The sequence below is a fragment of the Prunus dulcis genome, chromosome 2 (assembly GCF_902201215.1).
Source record: "Prunus dulcis chromosome 2, ALMONDv2, whole genome shotgun sequence".
Classification (NCBI taxonomy): Eukaryota; Viridiplantae; Streptophyta; class Magnoliopsida; order Rosales; family Rosaceae; genus Prunus; species Prunus dulcis.
Genome location: NC_047651.1, coordinates 22,732,380 through 22,744,019, shown reverse-complemented (window position 1 = coordinate 22,744,019; position 11,640 = coordinate 22,732,380). Strand labels below are relative to the sequence as shown.

Genomic DNA, 11,640 nt, shown 5'->3' with positions numbered 1-11,640 from the left:
CTATTTTATTTCTTAATTAATTAACATTGGACATATGTACATGCTAAACTCTGTTGTAATTGTGAAATCATAGCTATGGACTTCTTAATATGAGTGCTTCTATATGTTCACCCCCCTTCCGTTCTATTTTCCTACCTACCATGTAAATTTGAAAAACACAATCCTAAAGTTCTCTCCGACCCAAAAAGAAGGCATTTGATAGAACAATCACATAACTTGACCACAAAGTTGTAGTTGAAGCAATGGCCAATGAAGAGGTGCTTGACAAATTGGGCAATCTGCTACAAAAAAGGAAGGCATAGAGAGAAATTAGTCAATAATAGGTGGAAAAATAGGATAGGGATGAAAATAACAGCACTCCTTAATATTTATAATTCAGAATCTCATTAAAAGTTGATGTGAGTTAATTATGGCACATTACTGACCTGTACGCGTTTTGGTGTCCATATTGTATGTATCCAAATCATCATGTGATGAAACAATTCAAAATGAAAAAAACAAAATTAACAACAAAAGAATTGGAACCCATTAAATTAGGGTACAATCATGCAGTAAAAGTATTACTTTATTCAGAAATGTTTCTCGTGACATTCCATATTATTAAAAATTAAAAAACAGAATAAAAATTTCATATAATGACAAGCCATACCTCAATCACCACATAGAGCCATCGTTTTACAATGCTTGACACCAATCTGTGCTCCTTCATAAGGCTCCAAAATTTCGTAATTCATTTGAAATAAATAAAAAAACCCAATAAATATTTACTATCATCTATACATTTACTTTTTTTTTTCTTTGTATAAACAAATTATCCTTAGTATAGTAGTATATAGGATTCTTGTGACTTGCTAGCAAAACTCACGTGAGTTGCACTTTGGGAAAGTACATTCACATGCAAATGTGACAATGGAAACAAAATTCAATCGAAGTATAAAGTTGAGTGATAAGTGCCTCTGTTGTTCATGGAGAGAGAAAGAGAGAGAGAGAGAGTTCTTGTTGGCAATTGAAGAATCTACATGCAAAGGATAATATATACAAAAAGTTTGGTTGGATATATATCATATATAAATACATCAATATAACACGAGATTTGTAGCTTAAGTTGTTAAGAGTAGTTATCTTTATAAAGTCTGAGTCCGTGTATTCGAATTAAGGTTTTCATTGTGCATATGCATCCCCCACACTGAAGAATAAATGGTCACTGTCCAAACGTCGTCATTCTAGAATTCTAGCTTACATCTAATGCCTACAAATATTGCTTTGCTGTAAATAAGCTTGTTGTGTGCAGAGAGAGCACCCATGCAAACAAACCAAGCCTTAGACCTCATACAGCTATATTGCCTTGTCCTCTTTCATCCCAAAACAAATTCTCTTCTGCCAAATATATTGAAAATGATATCACCATGTATTGTTTTCTTCTCTAACACCCACGTTCTTAGAAATTAAAATTCAAAACATTATCACCTGATTAATTAGCTTCAATAATATGAAATTAATTTCATATAAACAAAAGGGCTTGTTGGTCGGTCACTGGTCAATCGGTCTATTGACTCCATTCTCTGGTAGGCCACAGAACAAAAATTGTACGACAGTCCAAGATGTGAATCGGGTGTAAATATATTCACAATTAGCTGAAGCATTTGGCTATCTACACTTTGAAAATTAAAAATTAAAAAATTACTGTAATTAATTTTGGAGGTGACGCGAAATCTGTACCCATCATCTTGGAGGTGACCTAAGTAGAAGACAAACAATCGCCTATATATAGCACATCATTGTTGTGCATGGCATTCAATCACAGAGGTACTACTTCGAGTTGAGCAATTCTACCCCACTGATCTTGACAATAAATAAATAAAATAAAGAATTTTTTAAAAATATATATATATAATATGCAAAAACTTGAGGTCACGGGGTTGGTTGTAGGTATCGAACATGACATAATTGTGATTACAATGATGAGAAAAGAAAATAATTTTGTGAAAGTTGTATAATGTGTGTCTTGTTCATCACATGTAACGAAACCAGCAAAGATCCTCCCAGCGATGGCAGGAAATATATATCTTAAGAGCTGTTAAGCCCACCATGTATGATGTATATGTGACTATGTACAATACAAGCAATAGACATCTCAGAAGGGTGTTTTCAACTGTTGCTGTCTTTTTGTGTTGGCGTTGCAACTTTTATTAAGCAAGCCCCACAAGATAGGAGAAACTTTTGAGATTTTGCAATAATGGAAATTGGATTGGAGGAGAAGCAAGCAAGAGTAAAACGCTTCTGCCAAGTAACTTTCCTCCAACGAGCACTTTAAGTTCCCGGATTCATGACTTTCCCCATTCATTGTAAGTAAACATGCTATAACGCAAACTAAAACCCTTTTAGCCAACTTCTAGATGGGTATGCCAGCAGACTCCAAAGAAGATTTATTGAGAAAAGACTGGTGTTTTCTTTCCTGCTTTCATTCTAGTGTTAAGAACATAAAGATAAAAGTTTTGCTGTTGCTTTAACACATGTAATACAAGGCACATAATCTTCAAACATGCGCATATGAATGATTGAACACTCGATGATTTGTAACGAGTTCCTTCAGTGAATGTACAGTTTGGAAAAAATGAGTCCCACCGCATATAAAACTTGGGAAAAAAGTGAGTAGGGATAGCGGGAAAGATGACTTAACCAAGATCACTTTTTTGGGAATCAATAACAGAAACCAAGTTTATTTCACCGGCTCAGGAGGTAAAGCAAAGCTCATCTCACCATATCAATCATGCCTGACTTCAGAACAGGATTTTCACCCCTTTTTTTTTCGCAAAGGTTGGGTGCTTCCACCTGAATCCTTCTGCACATCATTGAGATTTTGCATTTTGTATCAAATGATTTGTATTGGTGGATGGTGTTCAATGGTTGAGCAGTCCCAGGGTCATTAACATGAACTCAATTCTGCTGCTCGACCCTGTACAGAGCACCTTGAGTACATCTGCCTGTGCCCAATAAACTCTTTGTGGTCAAGAAGCCTATATCCACCATAATCACTTGCACAATGATATCAACATTCTATTATACATCAGCATGGATTATTTTGGAATATGTTCAGGAGCCCACAACTCCAAAAATGCCCAAGCTGTACAGCCCTCATGGTCAGTTGTTAACCCCAACACCATATCATTGGATCATTCAACAGAAATTTTATGGGTTTTACATCTGTAGCCTGTATGCACCCTGGACGCTCTTCTCCCAAGCCTGAAAGAGGAGCTGAGCAGGTGGAAAAAAATCATTAAATGTACATGGCACCTCAATTTCATCATCCAAAGATTCATTTGCTCTTTTTTGCTGCAGCTTTTATCTATCTTGATCACAAAAATTTTGTTCCACTACTTGAACAGATATACCAGAAATATTGGATATATTTATAAAATTAATGTTTTCATGTGAGCTTATCCAGGAATCCCCATATTTTCAACCAAATTCACATCTTGCAATACATAACTCAAGTCTGGAACGTAACCCATGGACTTAAGCTTCACTCTCAGTTCTTCTAACTTCGCATATATCTCATGCTTTTCTGGATGTTGTCGATCCCCTGCATAAAATTTGTGGATTCTACCTTTCACAGAAATCCAACTACAACCTGGCTCCTTTTTCACACCTCGGTCTTTCATCACATCTCTCAAACTAATTCCATCTTTATAACTCCCTGTCCCGATATAAGTGTTGGATAGAAGAACATAGGTAGCTGAGTATTCTGGCCTAACTGAAAGGATCTTCTCAGCTACAATCTCCCCCAACTCAACATTTTCATGTACTCTACATGCTCCCAACAAAGTCTGCCAGACCATTTCATTGGGCTCAATTGGCATCCTTTTTATGAACTCCACTGCATCATTAAGACGGCCCACACGACCTAAGAGATCAACAATACAAGCATAATGTTCCATCTTTGGCACCACACCGTACAATTTTTCCATTACATAAAAATGATAGAGACCTTCTTCTACCATACCACGGTGGCTGCATGCAAACAGAACACACAATAAGGTAACATCATTGGCCTTCGCACCTATCTGCTCCATTCTCTTAAAGAGTTCAAGGGCATCCTCCACAAGCCCATGTTGAGCATATCCTGATATAATAGCAGTCCACGAAATTGTATCTGGCTCAGAAATCCTCTCAAAGACCTCTTGTGCCTCAGCTATATTACCACATTTGGCATACATATCGATTAGGGCACTTTCTATACACTTTTCAGTGTCCAAGCCAGCCTTGCAAAGGAGGCCATGGACTTGTTGACCATACTCAAGTAAACAAAGGCTGGCACATGCAACAAGCACACTAGAAAAGGTAAACTGATTCGGCATAAAGCCTTCTTCCCTCAATTTTGAGAAGATTGTCAGTGCATCCTCCCATTCAGAACCTTGAGAGTAAGCAGTCACCAGTGTTGTCCAAGACACTAAATCTCTCTCTTCTATCCTGTCAAAGACCTTCTGTACGTCTTCCAGCAACCCACATTTGGCATATGCATCAGCAATTGCATTGGAGACACTTGTAACCTTCATTTCTATCCCCGACTTTAAAACCATCCCATGAATTTGCTTTCCAAATTGCAAACATTTTAACTCTGCTATTGCATTGAACACACTGCAGTAAGTGTAAATGTCTGGTTGTATATTTTTCAGGCACATTTTCACAAAGAGCTCCATCGCTTTTTGGCTGTGACCACATTGTGAATAGCCAGAAATCATTGCATTCCATGGTGGATTGACTCCACAGCTGGTGAAATTCAAGTCAAAAACAGATCTTGCATCAGACAAAGACTTGCATTTGGAGTACATACCAATGAGAGCGGTTCCCACTTGAACACTAGACTCCATTCCCAATTCAGAAGCATAACTGTGAACCACTTTGCTCTTGTTAACATCACCTAACTTCCCGACTGCTTTTGAGACACTGATGAGTGTATACATATTTGGTGTAATTCCTTCTTTCTTCATTCTTAGAAAATGATCAAATGCTTCAAAATGAAGACCATTTGATGTCAACCCTGAAATCATTGCATTCCAGGAGACTTTATTATGTTCTGTCATAGTATTAAACATCTTACATGAATCCTCAATCTTTCCGAACTTTGCATACATGTTAAGGAGAGATGTACTTACAAAAGTATCAGATGCAAAGCCTCTTACAAAAACCTGGGCATGCACCATTTTGCCCAATACAATACAATCTAAACCAATGCATGTCTGGACAATTGCGGAATAGGCGAACTTGTCTGGTAAAATTCCACTGTTCACCATCTCGGAAAAGAACTTAAATCCATCGAGAAAGAAGCCGCTTTCAGTCGACCCAACAATCATGACTGTCCAAGAGAATATGTTCCTACATGACATTTCATCAAACACTCGACGAGCTGTGCCAAAATCCGAGCATTTCGAATAGGCATGAGCTAGATGATTTAACACTACCAGCAAGTTTCGGTCCGAAAGCTCAGATTTTAACACAAACCCATGAACAGCCTTTGCTTGTTTTACAGACCCCATGTCCTCACAACCATGTAGGATATCAATTAAGGGTTGAATTTGAGACTTTGGCTGAGTTTCATTAATACCAATTGAACTGGGAAATTTGCTTCCATATGTTCCATTTGGTTTCTGGGTTGTTGGAGATGATAGAGTTAAAGTTGAATTTTGAGTCTGCGATAGATAAATTTGATAACTTTTATTACTATATGATTAACGAACATGAAGTTGACAAAGACAAAAGAGACCAAAAAAAGCACAGAAGAGAAACAACACAAACGGAGAGAGAGAGAGAGAGAGAGAGAGAGAGAGAGAGAGATGGTGTTGCTTACTTTGTTTTTGGAAGTTAATGTGGGCAGAACCAGAGAATGAGCAGGTTGAGGAAAGCCCAGTTTGACGGTGGGACTCATAGCCCAGTGAGAGTAGCGCAGTTGATGAGGTTTTTTGGTTTTTTTTTTTTTTTGGTCGAAAACGCAGTTTATGAGGTTTATATGCAGTAGATAAATAGTCGCCAAGCGAAAAGGCGACTATTTTGGTAAATAGATTAAAAAATAATAATAATAATAAATTGTAAAAAAAAATATTATATATATATATTTGATAATTAAAAAGATACAATAATCTATATATATAAAGGTGAAACATTCAAAATAATGCAAATATTAAAAAATTGAAATTATTATATATTTAAAACGTATAGCCGCGAGGCTGTATTATTAAAATATTTAAATATATTTAAAGGATATAGTCGCGTTGCTATACTTTTAAAATATTCGAATATATTTAAAGCGGATACCCGCACGGCTATACTTTTAAAATATTCTAATGTATTTAAAGAGTATAGCCGTGCGGCTATATGATTAAAATATTGGACTATATTCAAAGAGTATAGTCGCGCGGCTATACTCTTTAAATATTCAAATATATTTAAAGAGTATAGCTATATGAATCTAAAAGTATCTGGTCCTTTGGAGTCAATGGGATCAATGAAAGTACAAGATTCCTCCATTGTTCGCAACCATGCCATTACTACTCTTAGCCAAGATGATGAGTTTTCGTTTAGGAAGAGCTTCCCAAAGCTAATATTATGGTCTTTGATTCTACTTTTCGTGATGGGGTTCATAGCTGGTGGTTTTGTTCTAGGTGCAGTCCACAATGCATATCTCCTCATTGTGGTTGTGATCCTTTTTGGTGCTGTTAAATTGATGATAAACTTGATATCATCACCCAACGACAAGCTCCATTTTTCTTTCAATTCCCTTTTGCTGCAGGTTTAAGCGCCTTAGTTACATCTCTGCTTAGGCTAATGCAGTCAACAACAATGGAATGTTCTCTCTCTAAGGTCTAAAGCTGGAGCGAACACAAAGAGGCATGGGGCTCATTTAGTAATCGTCACTGATGACTGCTGAGTGTTAAACTTGAATAGTAGGGCCTGTGTAATTTCCCGGGCGCATATAGAGATTATCTGGTTCTGTCTCAGAAAGCCATGCATACTCCTTTTCTTTACCATCATCTATCTTAATTCCGTTCAATGTAGCTACAGTGTTTAGCAGACAACTATAATTATCAGTTTTCAATTTTTTTTTTTCTCTTTTCTTTTCTTTTCATGCGAATAAGTTCACTAAGGAAAGAAAACTCTAACTAGAAACCAAAGCTACTTACCAAAGGCAGTATACTGGTAATAGTAGGCACATTTTCTGCCTCCATCTTCTCTGTAGTAAAATAATGCAAATTTAATAAATAGAAATTAATTATTTTATGGATTTTTTCTTTAATTTTTTATATTAAATAATAATTAATATATAATTATTAATTAAAGTAATTCAAAAAGGCTACGATATTACTTAATTACATATATTAAATTAAAGAAGTAGGCCAAAAAAAAGAGTAAAGAAACTAATTTTATATTTTAAAATTTAAAAAAAAAAAAAAACCTCCAAAGAAAGTTCGTCGACACAAGTCTATGCCGACGAAATTTTCTGAATTAAATATTCTTTTTAAAAAGTATAGCCACTCGGCTATACTATATATATATATATTAAAAAAAGATAAGCCCAGCTCCTAGGGGCCATATGTTAAAAAAGTAACGCCGGTCGGTTATACTATTTATATATATATATAGCCCATTGTCTATGCACCACGTGTCAACACGTAAAGCCGTGCGGCTATACTATTTTTTAAAAAATAATTAGGGAAAAACTGAGTATACCCATTATGGATAAGGAAATAAATGGAGTAAAGCTTTAAGTTCCAGATAGAAAAAATGAAGAGAATATTGAAGCTTTAATAAATGGATCATCACCTCAGTCCAATTTCCCATTGCAGAGGGAATGTGTAAACAGACATGGAGATTACCTCTGATTCTTCTGTGTCTAGTTTATGAGATGTGGTATCTGCAAGCACATGCTTCTCAAGTGCTGTTGTACACTCCTTCAAATAGATGACAGATAAACAAAAATCAGAGGGGGGAAAAAAAGCGAGGTGCCAGTATAGCCGGGCGGCTATACTTTTTAAATATATTATATTTAAAAAGTCCAGCCGCCCGGCTATACTATTTTTATTTTATTTTACTGAACATTTCAATGATACATCCACAGGTCAATCAAAAAGGTTTATGTATCGGCCTAGACCAGGATATATCATTCTATGTTGTAGAGTAGAGAAGCCGACTTCAGGATCTTGGTCTGAGATTCCACCCTCAACTTTTAAATCCCGTGGCGAGAACTATTGCAACTAATTACTCTGTTCTGCCTTGCTAAAGTCAACTGCTCCGAACTACAGTCCATATACTCCAATAGGTGTTGATGTGTTTGTATGCCCCAAAAAGATAAATCACATTGCCCAGCATCCTGAGCTTCCCAAAGTGAAAGCAAATGGGAAAGTGTTCATTGTAAACATACAGGTATTTTTTCAGAATTGATTTATCTTGTTATGTTTTGTTTGTTATATTTTGGCAATATCTAATGACATTGCTCTGCGTCTTGTTGCAGTTGCCGACTTATCCTGCTGCAATGTTTTGGTGATACTGATGGAGAGGGGATGAGTCTTTTAATGTATTTCAAAGTTTCTGAGAATTTTGATAAAGACATCTCTCCTCAATTCCAGGACAGCGTCAAGGTAACTTCATTTTGTATGCAACTTCATCAATTTGGATAGGCATGTACTTTATTCTGATGTACTGTCCCTGATGGAAATGTGATCTTATGTTCTATTGGAACACTCAGTCTGTTGATATATTTGAATGATGCTTTTAGAAAATGGTTGACGATGAGACAGAAAAAGTTAAAGGATTGGCAAAGGACTCCACTGTACCTTTTAGAGAAAGACTAAAGATCTTGGCTGGGGTGGTAAATCCTGAGGATCTCGGTCGGAGTTCTGCTGAGAAGAAGCTTGTACATGCATATAATGACAAACCAGTTCTTTCACGCCCCCAGCACAATTTTTACAAGGTAAACATTGAACATTTATGTTGCTGAGTGTTAAGATGATGAAACATAAAAACCATGTTGTTTGCCTTTATCAAGTTCTCTAACATGCACGGTCCTAACTACTTTGAGATTTATATGAAAATTCATCGCTTCAGCTACATATCAAGGAAGGGTCTCGAATTGTCACTTGAAGAACGGAATAGCCGCGCGGCTATACTTTTAAAAAATCTCTTTTAAAATATTCTGTTAATGGAGTATAGACACGAGGCGATACTAGCTCTTAAAATATTCTACTTATGGAGTATAGCCGGGCGGCAATAAGTTAAAATATTCTATTTATAGAGTATAGCCGCGCGGCTATACGGTTAAAATATTCTTTTTATGGAGTATAGCCGGGCGGCTATACTCTTTTTGTGGAGTATAGCCGGTTGGCTATCCTCTTTTACTACACTCTTTTTGTGGAGTATAGCCGCGCGGCTATACCCTCTTTTAAAATATTCTGTTCATATAGTATAGCCGAGCAGCTAGACACTTAAAATATTCTATTTTACGAATATAGCCACTTGGTTATACGATTTAAAAATAAAATAATAATAATTAATAGTATAGCCGTGTGGCTAAACTATATTTTTAAAACGAACACGAAGCTTGCACTCGCAGTCATGGCCATTTCGCTGGGACGAGCATGGGCTATACTCGTCACTCGTCTCGTTCCAAGCAGTGTTCAAGCCGAGGCGCTAGGCCGGAGGACCCCGACGCTAGAGAGTTAAGCGGCGCCTAGGGGGCCTGATCTAGGCGGCCTCGGTGGGTCGTGTACTTTTTTTTCCAAATGAAGACAGACGAAGCTTGCACTCGCAGAGGAATGTGGTGCACGAGTGATATGAAGAGACAGAGAAACGAACACGAAGCTTGCACTCGCAGTCTAATCTTCAAAATTCAAATACTCGGTCTTGAGCCTCTCTCTCAACTCAAGCTTCGATATTTTTTTTTCTTCTTTTCAGCTGCTGCGTTGATTCGATTTTTTTGGTGCTTTTCTGTTATTGAAGTTCGCAACGTCAGATGAACATCCAAGGCAGTTTCTTGGTATTTCTGTTTTGCCTCAGTAAGCATGAGTTTTTCCTGAAAACACACATTAGGAAAAGAGAATATAAAAAAGATCATTTTACTCTATATACTGATTAGGCATATGTATTAAATTATAGGTATTGGTTTGTACCAGCACATTGGCAAGGGGTGTAAACCTTCCAGGTCATCATCTGGTCATTATTAAGGTAAGGCAAAATTTGTGCGGTATCTTTTTCATTTGGTTCCTATATATACAAAGGTTTCTAGCAGGAGTATATTGCAGCAGCTGTTCTTCAGGGAACAGAATATTATGATGGGAAAACAAAGAGATATGTTGATTTTCCAATATCAATCACAGATATATTGCAAATGATGGTTTTGGTCACACATGACTATATAGAATAAAAAATGGAAAGAAAGAAATATGTGAATCAGATTACATGGTTTTCTCCCTTTATAATCAACAGTTGCTCAGATTCTACAAGAAAGATGGGAGTAGATGTCCATCACAATCCGCCCGCCTAACAATCAATAAACACAAATCATATTACTTTCTGAATATTTGCCTCAAATATTAATACTAGGAATCAGGTTGTTTGGGGTTTTGAATATCAGAAAATCTAATAAAGTCAATGGATGTAGTCTTGCAGTCCTATATCTAATCAATAAAGCAGTTTCCTTTTTATTTTTTCAATACTCTACACCTATCTTTTGTTTGCTGTTAAAGTTCAGAACGCCTATCATTTGCATTGCTGCTGTGACAGGGGCAGCACAATGATCCTCTTGTACTTAAATATGGTGAAGACACAAGTTAAAAGCCTTTGGTTTTGATTAGTGTCCTTAGTATTTGATTTATTGAGCCTGTACAAGATCTTGCATGAGCATAGTTTTCTACAGATGTTTAATCCAGCTTACTGTGGCTTGGACAATACTGAACCTGAAGTTCTCAGCTCTTACTTGTCTAGGTAATACCATGCTCAATTCTCATGGATTTTTTTTTTCTTTTCTTTTATCAGTGATTACGTCACAGGCTTGAAGTCAGTATTGGATCAAAGTATACGAATCATGTAGGCCATGATAGATATATGTGCTAACAGTGGGTGGATTTCAAGCTCAATTACTTGATTGCATCTTCTGCAAATGGTCATGCAGGTATTCTTCTTAGTAGTAGTACTTGCCTAGAATAAAAGACGAGTGCAAATTGGGCATTCTGCCGTGTTTATATTATTACATTCTACATCCAGCATATGAGTTGATTAGTTAGAGATGTTAATCGGGGATGCTGAGCACCCTTGAATGTTGTTAGTACATGCCTCTTTCCTGTATTGTTTATCTTGTTTTGTTTTTTTCCTTTGTCCTCCAAGAGAAGCTCTTCTTTTGTCTTATTTATGTAGATTTATCTGCCCTGAGAAACGGTTGGATGTGAGTTAACCAGACCTTCAGAGACCCCTACAGCATGAGAAATTATGACTTACTCATTAAAGTGTTGTTAGAAGGGCCACTTTGGAATTTAGCCATATATATTTTTGTCTGTGAGGACAGTGTGCAGCACTTGCACTTAAATGGTACACTAATTGTTTCTGAAAAAGGTGAAGCTTTGATTTATCTAATTATTTATTTTTAACAATTAC

At 36.5% G+C, this 11,640-nt stretch overlaps 1 protein-coding gene across 1 annotated transcript; it reads right to left on the bottom strand.

Annotated features, from left to right (window-relative positions):
• Positions 1–3,022: 3,022 nt before the first annotated feature.
• On the bottom strand, positions 3,023–5,964 carry LOC117617144 (putative pentatricopeptide repeat-containing protein At1g56570). The gene is made up of 2 exons (XM_034346414.1): positions 5,849–5,964; positions 3,023–5,690 (listed from the first exon to the last, which is right to left on the bottom strand). The coding sequence occupies exons 1-2, from the start codon at positions 5,924–5,926 to the stop codon at positions 3,438–3,440; spliced, it is 2,331 nt and encodes a 776-aa protein (XP_034202305.1). The 5' UTR covers positions 5,927–5,964; the 3' UTR covers positions 3,023–3,437.
• Between the last annotated feature and the right edge of the window lie 5,676 nt (positions 5,965–11,640).